This window comes from Peromyscus californicus, unplaced genomic scaffold (assembly GCF_007827085.1).
Source record: "Peromyscus californicus insignis strain IS unplaced genomic scaffold, ASM782708v3 Scaffold_23__1_contigs__length_62951481, whole genome shotgun sequence".
NCBI lineage: Eukaryota > Metazoa > Chordata > Mammalia > Rodentia > Cricetidae > Peromyscus > Peromyscus californicus.
In genome coordinates this window covers 44,642,053-44,658,174 of record NW_026294534.1, presented here as the reverse complement: position 1 = coordinate 44,658,174, position 16,122 = coordinate 44,642,053, and the positions used below count along the sequence as shown (strand labels likewise).

Sequence of the window (16,122 nt, the reverse complement as noted above, 5' to 3'; positions counted from 1 at the left end):
AGATGCTTACATCATATCACTAGCTATGGATTATATTATAAGTATGATGACCAGCTAATGACATAGAACAGAGCAGTGACAGACCAGTGTGTTCAAGGAAAAAGAATTATTTCAGAGTCCCGGATTACTCAGTATCAAGGTCTTAAAAGCCTAGGGCTTTAAAATTCAACACAGATTTTCTGTAGTAAATATCTTCCTGACTTACAAGCAAAGCTACTGGACACAGCCTAGAAATGCTTAGTTAAGTCCTATTTTATGTAAACCAAATCCATAGACATAAATTACAGTTATAAAACTAATTTTCATTCCAAATGAAATTTCTTCTTGAATGTTTTACACATCTCAGATCTCAAGAATTTGCAACATTTAAAATAAAAACAAGTGATCTATTATTTTAACAAACAAAGCTGTGTTATTGCAATCTTGACAGACCTTATAAAAAGGAGTTGAAAAGAAAGTGGGGGCATTTTACATGCTGTTGGACTCGAGTCTAAAGATGAGATGTGACTAAGGTGTTTTCTGCATTTCTAGTTTGCAGAGAATTACAGGTCTCAAAAAGGGCAGGAGGGATAACCTATAGACTAAGTGGATTTCAATTTCTAAAGATCACAAGCCAACTTATTACTAGAAAGAATGGTAACCTTACCCATTAACTGCTTGTTTGTAAGATCTATTTATAGTAAAAAAAAAAAATGACAGTTGAACCCTGTGTTACTCTGTATTGCCATAGCAATCTGAGAAGTTCTCCAAAGGGAGAAATGCCTCAGAGCTGTGGAACTGCCCCCTGCTCCTTGGCCGTCATTTCATGCCATCACTTAACCATTGCTGACAATGGCGAGGGGTAAAAATACATTTGACAGCTTTGGTCACACACCAGGAAGACCTTTCTGCTGAATTATAAAGAAAGAAATACAATTATTTATGACATCGTGGGTGGAATTTAAGACTGTGTAAAGTGCAATAAGCCAGGCCCAGAAACACAGGTACTATGTGGTCTCATATGCATGTGCAAAATAAAGTAACTGATGTCATTAAAATTAAGAGTAGAAATGTTGGCTTCCAGAAACTGGGGAGGAATGATGGGCCATGCTGCAGTTAGGAGGTAATAAGTAGCTCTGGGGTACCATTTCACAGTGAGGGGACCACTTACGGGGATTGTGTATTGTACATCTGAAAAAGCCAGATGTATATTCAGTATTTTTGCAGAAATAACATAAATATTTGAGGAAATAGGCTTTTAACCTGATTACACAATGTGTACATATTTAAACAATATGTAGTACACAATCAATATGAAATTCTGTGTTTTTACTGTATCAAAATAAACTTACATTGATGAAAAAGGACCATCTAAATTATACGATTCACATTTTCTTTATTTGAAGGGTACTTAGATAACATTCAATAATTCAACTACTTTCTAGCAAAACATAACATGTTCATGAAAGATAGATATAAGATTATATATACCCAGAAAGGATAGTTTTCTTAGCTTCCACATTTAAGAACTATATGGGTTTGGAAAAGTGGTTAAGCTTTACCAAGGTATATATATATATTTAATAAATCAGTTAACTAAAGATAATAACTAATGTATTATTTCTTTGGATTGTTAAGAAAATTATGTAACATAGTGTACATGAATATGATTATGTATATAGTTTGCTATAGAGATGCTATTATTTGCATAAATTCTCAAGGCTATGTATTTTCCAGAATACTATACATTTTTATAGATAATATATGATCTCAACATGCCAGAATTATGATCTTGAGCAATTCTTTTCTGAGCATGCATTTGTTTATGCTGCTGACATGAAACTTCTCATTTGACGGCAGACATTCCTTACCTATAGATAGCTGTTTTATGAAAAAAACTTGTAAGTCTACATAAGCTACAACTTTTCTTTTGTTTTAGGACTTGCGCTAAGCCTATAACACCAGTAAGTGGTACAGAGGATACATAGGTTGTGCATAAAAAGAGGAATTTTAATATATTTATAAATTATTCTTTAATTTTTGTGGCACTGGGGACAGAATCTGGGCTCTTGCATCTGATGTAATGCTGAGCTGTGCTTCAGTTCTTAATATTTTTATAGTTTTATATGATTTCACTTGCATATTTAAACATATCTTAAATTATATAAGCAATGATAGCAAGGCATATAGGTCAGTAAATAAAGGTATAATAATGATTATATAATAAAAAGATAAATATTTGCATCTAGAGCTGTTGGAGAGCTTTGTAAGAACTGTCAGTATCAAAGTTGTGAATAAAATCATGGGCATTACTGTGATATGCAGTGAGATCATTGAGAACGAAAAGAGAACACATGTAATAATAGAATCCTGGGGGACAGGAGCATAGAGGAGGCAGAGAAAACAAGTATCTTGTGAGAATGTAAACTACTCAGGGGGAAGCCCGGAGGGAATACGCAATGGAAGCTGAGGCGAAGAAAGAGAGAAGAACTTGAAAATGGTGCCTTTGGTTCAGTGTCAGGCAAGTATCTCCTACCTAATGGTTGGGACTGGGTGGAGACTAGGAACACCACAAGTAGTTCTGCGGGGGTGGATGGGCAAAATCTCTAGGAGAGGAGCAGCAAAGTGAACTGGGGGGCAAGAAGAGAGACCAGTAGGACTGGAAAAGGACTCAGAGGTGGCAGACCATTGGGGCATCTGCTGTTACAGGTTTCCTACTGCACCACTGACACTGTCTTACATGACGAGGAGCAGAGAATCCAGCAGTGACAGAGAAGACAGTTTTGGAGATAATGCCTATGCCACACGGTTGAAGTGCCCCGCCCCCAAGCCTCGGCAGCAACATCTCCACCCACAATGTTGCCGCCACTCACTCCAAGTTCCATCCACCCATTTATCCAAGGGGGAAAGGGACCAGAAGGCCACAATGGGCAGCCTAAGTGATCATGGAACCATTCTTACAAGCTCGTAGATAATATTCATCCATGGATGGGTTGTATTTAATAGCAAGACCTTTGAAGAATTGTTCTGGTCAGATGCAGGACAGTTAAACTGTGTATTAATAAAGGATATTCTTAGAAAAATCAACACAGCTGTGAGCATCCGAAAGGTAGGAAGGGGTGTGTGCATGAATAAATAAGGAAAGGGATGATGTAGCAGGTGAAGAGGCTTAAAGTCAGAGCACTATGTAGAGCTGCTTCTGCCATATGCTGAGAGCTTTAATAAGCACGGCAGCTACCGTGGTGCTTCGGAGTTAACCAAACGAAAGGAAAACAAAATCACAACTAATGTTGTCACATTTCACTGTGGCTAAGTGGGCAATAGGGAAGCTGAACTGAGTTACTGTGACCTACAGGGACAAACGGGCTGCAAGCAAGAGACTTTCCTTGCAAAGCGTTTGACAAGTTTTTTTTCAGGGAGCTTTCTTCATTCTGTAGTTGATGATGTCAGTGAGGAAAGGTTAGGGATCCAGAGAAGTTTTGATTAATGTGAAAAGTAGGGTTCTTTATATAAAGTAGGTTGTATCCATCTCTCAACTTGGGAAACACTGCCAATTGTGTGTGTACTGAGGCGAACTGCACCTATGCCAGCTTCTGCTGCATACTCAAGGGGCTCCTCTAGTTTCCAATTTCCTTTTGTATTGCCCTGTGTGTGTATGTCGACGGAAATATGTCTGACATTTTAAATTTTGTAAGTGTGCTGATTTGCATGTTAATTCGTGATTTTTCCATAACTATGCTAAATTCAGTATTACTTAGAATGAACGCATAGGCCTCTTTTCCTATTCAGATGATATATGCTTAGAAAGCATAAACTTTAAAACACAAGTCGATAATCAATCACTGGAAGTACATTTTAAAAATGCATGTGCCACTTTCAAACTAAATATACATACTCTTCAAAGAGTTGGTTGCTTTTGTCCTTAGTCATTCCCTAGTATGAAACAAGAACCAAGAGTTGGAGGTCTTTTTTTTTTTTTTTTTTTTTTTTTTTTTTGGTTTTTCGAGACAGGGTTTCTCTGTGTAGCTTTGCGCCTGTCCTGGATCTCGCTCTGCTAGCCTCGAACTCACAAAGATCCTCCTGGCTCTGCCTCCCGAGTGCTGGGATTAAAGGTGTGCGCCACCACCGCCTGGTGAGTTGGAGGTCTTAAAGAATAACAGGTAATGGGTAGAGTCTTGGAATTGCCATTTATAACTGTAGCTGAGGAACAGCTATCATAATCCTAAACCTCCAATCCATTATCTATAAAATAATGATGATAATGGTGATAATGGTAATGTCTACTGATGAGTCTGGATTCTGCCTTCTCCCCACTCCCTTTTTTTTTTTTAACCACAACAACAGCTACCAAGATTAATGTAAATATTGGTTAAATGGATTCTGATGTTTATTTTTTGTTACTGTTTAAACTATTTTCTTTGTTCATATCATCAATAATTTATTTATTGAGTATCTATAAACAGCAAAGGTCTTTGCTGGAATTCCAGCACGATAGCTGTCATTAATGATGTTTATCCTTAAGCAGCTCATGGTTAATAGTATAATCAGTAAGAGTGAAGGCAACACACATGTGTGTATGTACTGATCACACACACACACACACACACACACACACACGTACATGTTGTTGCACACACATGAATACACCACAGTGACAGACACCAGGGGAGAATTTTTAAGGCACCACATAGTTTCTAATAGATACTCTTAGTAAACAGGAAACTGTGGTGAACCTTCATGTGATGTCTTCTCTGGCCATTATGTGACATCTGAAAACTTAACTACAATCTTCTGTCAGTAGATTCTATATAAACATAATGATGTTTGAAACAGCAAGTGGATTTTACCATGCTTCAATACTATTCTCACACTGTTGTTAGACTAATTTCTGTTTTTAATCTGTACATAGTAGCATTTTTTATTCACTTTACATTCAAAGTATAAAATTCAGGCATGGCTTACAGAATTAAATAATGTTCCATATCCAATGTGTCTATTCAGTAGGTACTAAAAGATAGCACAATCTATGTAAAAATGTAATCAATTACAGTCTGATATTTACTAAAACAGTATTGTGCTATGAAGAAAGTACTTCCAGAACAACACATAATATTAATTCATATTTGATCTAATATTTAAGTTGTAAAAATATTCCTTATAAACAGGTGTTATATATGTTTATATGCTTTGTTTTGGTTTGTGGATAGATTTAAAAAGGCATGTATATAAAGAAGGCATTCTTTAAAGTCAAAAAATTGAAAAACTGCTAATTTTATATTCTATGTGTGCCAAGTAGAGAGAAATGGGAAATATTTCTGACTTTAGGTTCTCTGTTGTTATCTACTGGCATTCTTTAATAAGAATATATAATGATTAATTCTCACCAACAAGAATGGATTTCAAATAAAGCACACTTTGAAACAATAGTGTTTACCCAGCATAGCAACTGCTGCAGATCAACAGTTCCCATTTCCATACACCTTACAAGCTGTTCAAGAAAAAGTGCAGAACTTCTTTGTTGGGAATAGACTGGGCTACAGTTTATTACTAAATTCAAAGGGCATATTTTTGAATACTAATATGATCAAAATTGAGACTTTTAAAACATCTTCATGTCTAAAATACAATTCGCGTTTCCTCAATCCTAACTTTGAGCACGTTTAACACAAAAATAAAAGGCTGTGGCTAGAGGGTATACCAGCAATAGTAAAATCAGACTTAAAACTACCAAACATTTAAACTAATAATTTCTAAAAATGGGAAAAGACGAAAGTTCAAAGTTCAGGCTAGCTGTCAAACTTAGTGTTCCAGCTGCACAAGCAGCTGTTCAAAGCCTGTGGAACATAGATGGGATCTGGAATGAAAAGCAGAGAGAAGACAGTTTTGACATCCAGCTCTGAACTAAATTTTAATATACTGTCATGCATGAAATTCATACACTGTGTTACAAATAGGTTAAAACCCCGATTCAGGAGTTTTCAGAGTAGTTGATAGAATTTTAACATATCAATATCTTTATTGGACCAAATTAGCATGTTCTACAGATGCCTTTACTACTCTCTTCAGGAAAATATGACTATTGCAAAACTTTCTACTATCTCTTCCTGGGCTCTTTCTCCCCATCAAGATGAAATCTGTTTTCTAAACTTTACTTGCCAAATATTAACTTGCTAAAGAAACAACACAAATCACATTCTATTTATCCAATATATGAATAAATATGAGTGGAATAAATGAATCTTTCCCACTACCGCAGCGTTCTGGAAGAAGTGTTTCCAGCTACAGTATAAAGCAATAGTATGCCCACTTTTACTACAAGTTTCCAGTCTATACTGAGGCATAAATATATTATGCCACAAAGAGATTATGACACATTTTATTTAAATATAGACAGGAATGATTTGGGGAATACATATGTTTATGTGATTTTATAAAAATAATGAAACATAAATTGAGAATTCTTTTTGCGATGGAAACACAGCATTTTAAACAATGCTCAAAATTAGCTCATGAAGGCTAGGCAGGCAGCTCTGGCCTGGTGCTAATGATTATGCAAAAAGGGCCCAGTTTCTTCAAAGCAAACTTCAGGCCTTTCAGTGAGATCCATGGTCCTAGTAACTTTTCTTCATTTATTCCTATCTTTAGGATGGCATTTAGGGTAAAAAGGAATATTCGAGAGCTGCTTACACCAGGCGTGTGGCTACAAAGATGTCTTCTTCTGCCTCCACTTTCACCGCCAAATAATTTACTTTGCGCAAGATTCACTTTAGCTTTCGGTTTTTGTCTCCTAAATATACAACTTCACAAAAGAAAATACACTTAGGGCATGTTTATGCAAGAGGTGAAGATGGCATCCAATCTGTATGTTTCTGGATGTTCAAGGGGGAGGCCTCTGAGCAGTTGTTATTGATTACTTCAGTTTGGAATGCTCAGCCCATGTGGTTTTACTTTGCAACTAGAAACTGGCTTCCTCACGCATTCTGATAACCTGCCCTTCACGGAGACCCATAAGAAAACATTTCTATGAAGTTTCCATTTAGAAAAAAAATCAACAATCCAGACACAACACTTGAAGTCCTGGTGTTCTTAAAGTTTATATGACTCAGACTGGTGACTTTGATTGCTCAAATATGTGTCTGAAACTTTAACAAAACAAAGCTTCGTGTTTTTTTTTTAATATTTGTTTGGGATTTTTTGTTTTGTTTTTGTTTTTCCTTTTACCTTAAAGAAATTTAGCAGTAAGAAAGTTATTTTTTTTTAATTGGAGAGAAATCTTCACACATTCTCACATGTAAATTGGTAAGATTTTTTTTTTATAAACTTAGGAGAAAGTTATCAAGTAGATGTAACAAACTGCATTAAAAAGAGAAAACATAACTGACCACTCCTTCCTTCCTTGGGGAGTTTCATGCTTTAGCCACTTGGGATATAAAGTTCATTGAATAGACTTCCATAAACTGGAGGAGGCCTCATTCATAACACCTACACTACTTTTAATGACTGGATGAATATTAATTTTATTTTATAAGTTGCATTTTCATTTTGTGTATGTATGTGCAGAAGTGGGGGATATGTACACTAGGGAAAGTGGGTCCACTCAAGTCGAAGTTACGGGCGTTTGTGACCCACCAGATCTTGGTGCTGGGAATTGAACTCTGTTCCTGTATAAGATCAGCATTCCTAACCTCTGAGTGATCTCTCCAGCCCCAAATACAATTATCGTGGCCACATACTAAATCCTATTTGGACAGAATGTATATGTTACAACTTACTGTAAAAGAGTATAAGATACCACTCACTTAACTGAATTTAAGTTAAATGCATTCTTTTAATCTAAACAAAACCATGCAAGAGGATCCTGTGGGTAGGAGGAGAGCATGGTTTTACAAAATGAAGCAAAGTAGTGGCTGAGGTAAATAATTAATCATGAATAACAATAAATAATGAATGCTGATTTTTACCTTGGCATTTGTTTTTTCTCTTCTGATAAATTTGCTACTAATAAGCACATTAAACTTCACTTCAAATAACAATTAGCAACATGATGCTTTCTCTCAAATCAAAAGTTAATAGACCCAACCACATCACTAGAATTCTACGTCCAACATCACTCTAATATCTGCACCTTTTAGTATTTTCAAACTCCAAAACCAGCATACCCCAAACTCAACCTCTGATCTTGAAGTAATATCCTTTTATTTGAGTATTCACTCTACTCAGGCCAAGTGTTTACCACGTGCCAAGTATTGCACTGTTTTCTCTAGGTTAATGAACAATTTTTGTTTTCTTGGAGTTAAGGGAAAAGAATAAAGAATAAAAATAAAAACATGACAGATGATGGGATGATGGCGAATGATGGGTAACAAAAGTAGCTATGGAACAATTACAGCACGATGTCATGGAAATGCAGAAATGGCTTGTATAAGTAACCCTGAGGGTGAGCAGAGCCTCACTGGGTAAACGGAGATTTGGGAACCAAGCAGGAAGATGTCAGGTGATGTTTCTGACAGGCTGCACAACACTGAAATGATAGGCAGGCGAACAGCTACATGATCCAAGAGTTAACAGAATTTAAGGAGCAGTGAAAAGCAGCTTTTGAGGGTCAAAGCAATCAGAGATGGGAGCTGAGAGGCAGGGATTATGGCGGGCCCGGGAAATCGCGTCTTAAAGAAGGGAACGATAAAACGTATTTCAACTTTCGGTCTTTGTGGATGAGGGGACATGCTTTTCTGGGTATTCCAACAGGCAAACACAAGCTTATCAGTACACTGGATAAATGCTGTCCCAAACTCAAGAATACAGTACTACTGGAAGGAGTTTACTTCACTACAAAATGTTGCAAGTGTGTTGGAAGGAACTAAGTATGGACGTAGGACAGTAGCTGTTAGATTCATGTTTTATGGTCCTAGTCAGAGATAAATGTGGACAACATCAGAGTGAAGACGTTATTTGGGCTCCAGAGATACTTGAAAGTTACGTTTATTTAGTGGAATTCTTGATTGAACTTTCAGTTTAAAGAATGCTTGGCTTGAGCAAACTGATGACAGTGTAACAATGAAGTGGAAATGGGGGAGAATGAGGTTGACTTGGTTGCTTCTCAGGCAGTCATAGGCATACTGCCCGACTTTCTAGGAGCAAGCAAGCTGAGTCACAATTTTAAGTATGGATTATGGAAACCAGGAGAGACATGAAGTAGATCACCATGAAAAGCAAACACAGTAGTCGATGAGAGACCATGAGTGTGCAATTGGCTAAGAGGGGTCTTCAGACAAATGTTAGCTGTCCTCCAAGTTTCTCAAATCCCAATGTTTCCACTGTCATAGTGCATCAAGGTATCTCTGCTGCTCTTCCCAGTTAGTGAGAGGGTATCCTTTCTGCTTTCCACACCTCAGTTTCCTCTCTTCCACATCTACCCCCTGTTCTCATGTTAACACCGACATGTTATTGTAAACAACACATGTCTAATATTGTCATTCTTCAGCTTAAAGGTCATTTACTGAGCCCCACTGCTTTTAGAATAAGATTATAGTATTCACCAAGGCCCGATGACTGCCCTGTAACTTACCCTTCAGTATCTCCTAATATACTATTGTCTGATCCTTCTTGTACATCCTGTTTTCTTGGCTCTCTTCAATTCGTAGGGATCACCTACTCCCCTTTGCCCTAGTACCATCACACATACCTCTTAGTTAGGCTTAAAGATTAACTTTTAACTGGATAGACCAGTAATAATTGAGGGAATGGTCTTAATTTCCACAGTCATTGACATTACAACAAAGTAAGACAATGTTTAGCTGATAAACAATTGTTGATCAGCTAAAGTATGTATGCCGTAAACAATCAATTTGACAAAATTTTACACTGTGCAAATTAAATCACAGTTTCAATTTTTTTTTCCTTTTTTCATTGCACCACAGTGTGTGATTATTTAACTTTATATTTTGAGTGTGTATTTCTGCTACATTTCTAAAGCCAGAGGATTTAAACTTAAATGTTTAAATACGCACTTTGTTGCTAAATGAAAAATGGTTGGTGTGTGTGTGTGTGTGTGTGTGTGTGTGTGTGTGTGTGTGTGTGTGTGTGTGTTGTCCATGTGTGAGGGAGTACAAGTTCATGTACATATGACAGCCAGAGGTCAACCTCAGGTATAATATTTCAGGAGCCATCTACTGTGTTACTAGAGTACTAGAGACAGTGTCTCTCACTGAGACATGGGCTTGTTTACTGAGTTAGCTTGGCTGGCTAGTGAGCCTATCTTTGACTCCTTAGCATAGGAATTATAAACTCATATGACTGTGCAGTACATTGGTACTAGATACTGAGCTCAGAACCGTGCGCTTCCCAATTAAGCAATGTTAACAACTGAGTTCTCTCTCTAGTCCCTGATGATGGTTATTGTTAAAGTTCAACACAAACACAGCTATAAATGAATGTATATATAGTGCAGGTAGACATATATATTCTATATTCTACATATGCTGTAGATGATATATAGTATAACTCTGTATACACACATGCGATTGTATTATGTCATGCATATTTATTGTTTTCTTGACGAGACTTTGACTCTACTGTAGGAGCAGAGTCTACAATGCATTCATTTCTTTCTTTGTGAAACTGGAGCTTCCAAAACAGAGGCTAATTGAAACATTTACTTCATGCCCCCAAGAAAACGTAAGACCTTCCCACTTGAAGTAAGTCGCTGCAATGGGATCGGAAGTCTACATTCCTATTCCCCCGGACGACAGAGAGGGCTCTCACACTGAAAAGAGCGTGGAAGTACCTACCGTCTTGCTGAGGTAACCTGTGCTGGAGTTCATGCACTGGAGCCCCTCGCTGTTGCAGCAGCCCCCACATCTGTAGACGGACACACATGGAGGTTTAAAGAAGGTGTTTGTGGCTGCTCCAAACTCCTTCCCCACATCTATACACACCTCACGTGGCATGCATTGAGTCTTTCTCCACTCATGATCAATACCTGTCGAGTCATAGGGAAGTCAGTAAGTTACACAGAAGCCACCAAGGGAGAAGCAAAGCCTACGCGTTGGGAAGCTCATCATATTTTTTGTTGTTGGTGGTGGTGGTTGTCTTTTATTCTTTGCTCTCTGAGTCATTGAGAGGCCCGCCACCCAGCTCCCAAATGGATCCACGGAGGCTTACTCTTTCTGAAGTTTCCCTCAGTGGGACAGTCGTTGACTTCCTGGTGCCTGGAGAGATGGCTCAGCCCTTAAAGGCTAGGCTCACAACCAAAAAATATAAGAGTTAATCATATTTGACTTGAGACTTTAAGATTTAGTGTAAAAAATTAAAGAAACCACTGACTGTATGGGAATGTAAAATAAGATTTAGCAGGATGACTGAGGAAGTTTCCTGTTAAAATGGTCTCTACAAGGAGGTAACAAAAAATTAGAATTGAGTTAAGGATTTAAAAAGTCACACCATTATCCTAACACAAACGTTTGGTTATTCTTGCTTAAAAAAAGGAAAATTTAATATATGGATGTTTACAAGATGTGCAAAAACAAAGCTACGCCCTTTGCCTGGCATGTACAATTTTTGTGGTAATGAAGCAAAAGTAAACAGCATGTTTTTTGCTTTTCTTTTTAAACTGACAAGTAAATGAAAAGAAAAGTATGGTTTTGGTGTCAATTCAAAACTCGTTTTCAGGCAAGCTATCCAACACTTTTGAATAATGTCATGACAGTAGCTATGTTCAAAACAAGGTTATTTTCCACCTATTATGACTTGTAACCTAAACTGACTCTTTCCAGGAAAATCAAATTTCCTATTCCCTTCATATGCTTTGTCTTGGACGTCTGCTTTCATAAGTTGTTGGTTTTCCTGTGATACTATTGACTCTACTATAATAAAAATGATGCAGTTGCTAAGTGCTGTAGTTTGCATCTTCCATATTTCCTCTAAAGTAACACTTTTTAAGGGCAATAAATTATGGCTTATTCCACCATGATTCCAGTTAATTTGTCTGGTTTTGCTTTAAACATACTTTGCACTATCATTGTGTGTGTGTGTGTGTGTGTGTGGGTGTGGGTGTGTGTGGTGGGGTGCCACAGAGCTAGAAGAAGACTTGGCTCCTCTATCATTCTCTGTCTTGTCTTGAGATAGGTTTTCTCAGTGAGCCAGATGCTAAGCTGGCTGATGACGCCAAGCTGGCTGACGATCTAGTTCACAGGGCTTTCCGTTGTCTGTTCTCTGCAATGCTGGGGTTGCAGGCACCCGTAGCCATGCATACCTTTACATGGGTCCTGGGGATTCAAACTCAGGTCTTTGTGCTTGCATAGCAAGCTGTCTTGCCTACTGAGTCATCTACCTGGCCCCAATACCAAGCTTTAAAACACAGAAATATTCAAAACTAAAGAAAGCTTTTTCTAAATTGGCCTGTCCACTCGTATTACACCATTTTACACAACATCATAATGTTTTTGTGAAATGTTATGGTAGCTATTTAACTACTTCATAAAAGGCAATTCTGAACCAGTTATCTCTGAGGTAACAAGACAGAAAGTAGCTTTCGGAAGGTCAGGTGTGGTGAGCAACTATTTTTCTTTCATTACTTTCAGTGTGTGTTTGTCTGTCTGTCCACCTGTCTATGAAAATAGTGCCCAGAGTTTTATGCATCTTATGCACAATGAATAAATGTTCTAGCACAAAAGTGAAATTGAGCATGTTTAAATAGAAATAAAAAAAGAAAATTCATGCATTGCTGTTTTTCTTAAAATATCCATTTTCTTGAGATACAAACCATTAAACTAACCTAAGCAATTCAAATAAATTAACACAGTACTAGAAAATTTATTAAGTATTTTCACATGTTTACAGTGGACTATTGTCTCAATTCTCAAAATAAATGTGTGTTCATATGCATGTGTCTCCTAGTTATGAATTTCAAGAAATCATCTAACTATGTAAAAAGAATTCCCCAAGTGTTTTATTCAAAGTACTTCTGCTCACTCCTATTTTCTTTATTGTGGGAGGACTTAAGGTATATTGAGCTGGAAGCAGAGGCCCACACCATCATCATCACCACTGTGGAACGCCTGAGGTTCTTCACGCACTTCGTTGCCCGTACTTACTTTTCAGGATCTCTGTGTTATAATGTGCAGCAGCAAATTTTACTGTGTCCCCTGTCCTGGTGTTGAGGGTGGGCTGCTGCCAGCCACCTTTCCTTAGCTGGCACTTGTACATTTTCCAGTAGTCTGGGTACAGGACAGACATGAGCTCATCCACACTGGACACTGACCGCAACTGCTCCTCCAGGTCTTTGCCTGCGAAAGCCTGTCAGACAAAAGTACAAGATCAGCTCTTCACCACACTGAGAGTTTAGGAAGACAAACTCAAAACCCTTCTGGTTTAACGTGACAGACACTGAATCTGCTACTACAAGTCTTATTAACAAACACTGACTTGCTTAAAAATCTTATGGTAAAATTAAATTCATATTAATACTTCATGTCTCTGAATTAGCACAGTTAAACTGTATTTGTTTTTAAGACAAAAAAAGTGAGATATAATTTTTAAAATGATTTTAAAATTCTTTGCGGTAGTCACAGCTTTTTTGCATATTGACAAATTTGTTGGCTTAAAAATTTATTCACATATATATTTCCCTCCCACCATACATAAGCAAAATGACACGAATTTCCCCTAAAGTTATGTACCAGCATCTATACAACTAGCCTTTAAACATATAGTCTTTAAAATAGATACATATTAATTTTAATTAAAACACAATTATGTAACAGACTTTTAAAGTTGGATTGAAGGCTGTATTAGTGATAGAGCACTTGCTTAGAATGCTCAAAGCCCTGGGCTTGACTCCTAGCACTAAGAGAAAGGAGAACAAGCTGGACCAGTTATGGCAGCATGAAATCCATACTTGAAGTTGAACTTCAGAGGAGATCTTAACATCACTGAAAAATGATGCAATATCATAACTTCCCAATTTATATACATGGTGTATTTGCTTGGGGATACGCTCACAGATGACACAAAGCTCAAGAATCAAAAGTGTGCAGATCTAAAATGTTTACTGATGGAGAGAACAGTTATGAAGGCAAAGTGACTGAAGGAAGCTTGTTCCATAAGATGATACATGTGATAACAGCTTCTGAGCATTTCAAAATACCATGTGCATGTGTATCAAGGCTTATTTAATACATTATGTGTGTGTGTGTGTGTGTGTGTGTGTGTGTGTGTGTGTGTGTGTGTGTGAGATTGTTTGCCAATCAATCCTTAATAAAACTAGAGAATAAAACAGTGATCAGATATATTTTTGGTTAACTGCCAAGTATGATAAAATGTCATAATGCTTCTATTAGCATCTAATGGTTAAATAGCCTTCAGAAAGCAAGGAACAGTGAGGGCCTGTGTGTGACAGCAAGGTTGCTAGAGCTCTTCCCCTACAACTCTGCTAAGACTACATTCAACTTCTGACCTTATCATATCCCATAGAAATGCAGAGTAGGTCATGTGTTCACTGAACAAAGAAGAGCAGCACCACCAGGACACTTCTACCACATGGGGGACATGCACAGAACATTAGATGGACCATGGGTATATACACTGGATGATAACCACACGGAGGGAAAAATAATTCTTTTGAGTATCAGTGGGAGTATATATTTGTAATGGCTCAAGGAAAATACTGTATTGCAAGATGATGGGACCTTACACCTTCTGTGAAGACAGCAAATTCACTTTGGAATTACACTTTGCATAACTGATGTTGTTTTATCAAGGTATACATTACAAACTCATTGCAAGTCTGTCCATATATGAATGTGAACAAGTGTTATATAGAAAATAAAGAATTGGTCAAACAAGTTGCAAAAACAACAGAAATCACAGAAAGTAATAGAATCACATTACAAAATGGTGATTGAAACATGGCAAAAGTGCACAATATGTACATTAACACACAAGAACAAAACATATACTTTTTGAACAAAATTTACATATTGAATAAATGTATACTGTTTTGAGTAAATGAGATACAGCAAAAACTAATTATGCTTAGGGTGAGTTATGTTTTTAATATACTTTGTATTAAGTTTTAAGTAATGTACATACATAACTTTTAATAATCAGAATAAAAATAATCATCTGTAAATACATTGCAGGCTATCATATTAGCTCTTATAATTTCATAGAATGTGCCTTTGATATAGTATTTAAATTATAATAATCACTGAAAAGAGCAGAGGTTATTACAAATAAATGGAATAAAAGTGGGTTACAGGCTGAGCTACCCATTTCCTATTTCCCACTAGACGGTCATTACAGTATTACATTTGTATGAAAGATAGCTTTTAACATTGAAAAACCCAGATTATCTCCATCTTGGATTGAAATCTCCTATTATATTGTCTAATATTAAACTTCAACTCTTTGAGCATCATCTTACTTTGTGAAATAGCAATAATGTCTTTTCATGGAGTTTTTGTGATGATTCAAAGGAAACAACTTAAAAGTATAATGCACTTGCTGCAGACAGCAGAGGAACTGTCATTGGATTGTCCTTAGTTAAAATGAAGCTTTTACACTGTTGTAATCAAAAGGTGTGATGCAGAATTTCTTCTGATCAGACCCCTGCATTTTCACACTAAGTGACTAGCAAGCTAGGAATTGAGCACTGTTGGCGATGGAGTGGTAGGTGCTCAGTTAGTATTCCAAGGAACAGTGATAGAGTATATGGAAGACCTACATTTAGTCGTCCGAATGTACATTTCCTCCAAAAGATTACATTTGACCATCTAATTGTGAAGCATTCAATTCACATTCTACTTTTGAAGACATGAAGAGGCCTCAGCAATCTACAATGAGTTCTCAACTGAGCAAGTGACATGCAAAAATCCCTCAAAGGGAAGAGCTATTTACATGAAAGTCAAGTTTATTCTTAACAGACTCTTCAATCTTTGTGTTCACTATTTTCTAGAACACTTAGGTGATTTGCTTGAATATTTGTGGTGTTCGTTTTCCAGAATTTCCCTGTAGTTTAAAAGAGAGGATCTTACAAATGGATACATAACTTGAAATAAAGCTTCAATGCAATCTACAACTGAAAATAATTTTGCATGTTAAAAAAGGGTTGATAACTAGGAGATATTAGTAGTTATCCTTGGATGT

At 36.9% G+C, this 16,122-nt stretch overlaps 1 protein-coding gene across 1 annotated transcript in view; it reads right to left on the bottom strand.

Moving 5' to 3' along the window:
• Window positions 1–16,122, bottom strand: part of Vegfc (vascular endothelial growth factor C) — a 103,254-nt gene that overhangs the window by 18,114 nt on the left and 69,018 nt on the right. Inside the window, exons 2-3 of the mRNA XM_052752289.1 lie at window positions 13,071–13,272; window positions 10,767–10,957 (exon numbers count right to left, since the gene is read on the bottom strand). Coding sequence (XP_052608249.1) covers window positions 10,767–10,957; window positions 13,071–13,272 — 393 coding nt within the window. The remainder of the gene's footprint in view (window positions 1–10,766; window positions 10,958–13,070; window positions 13,273–16,122) is intronic.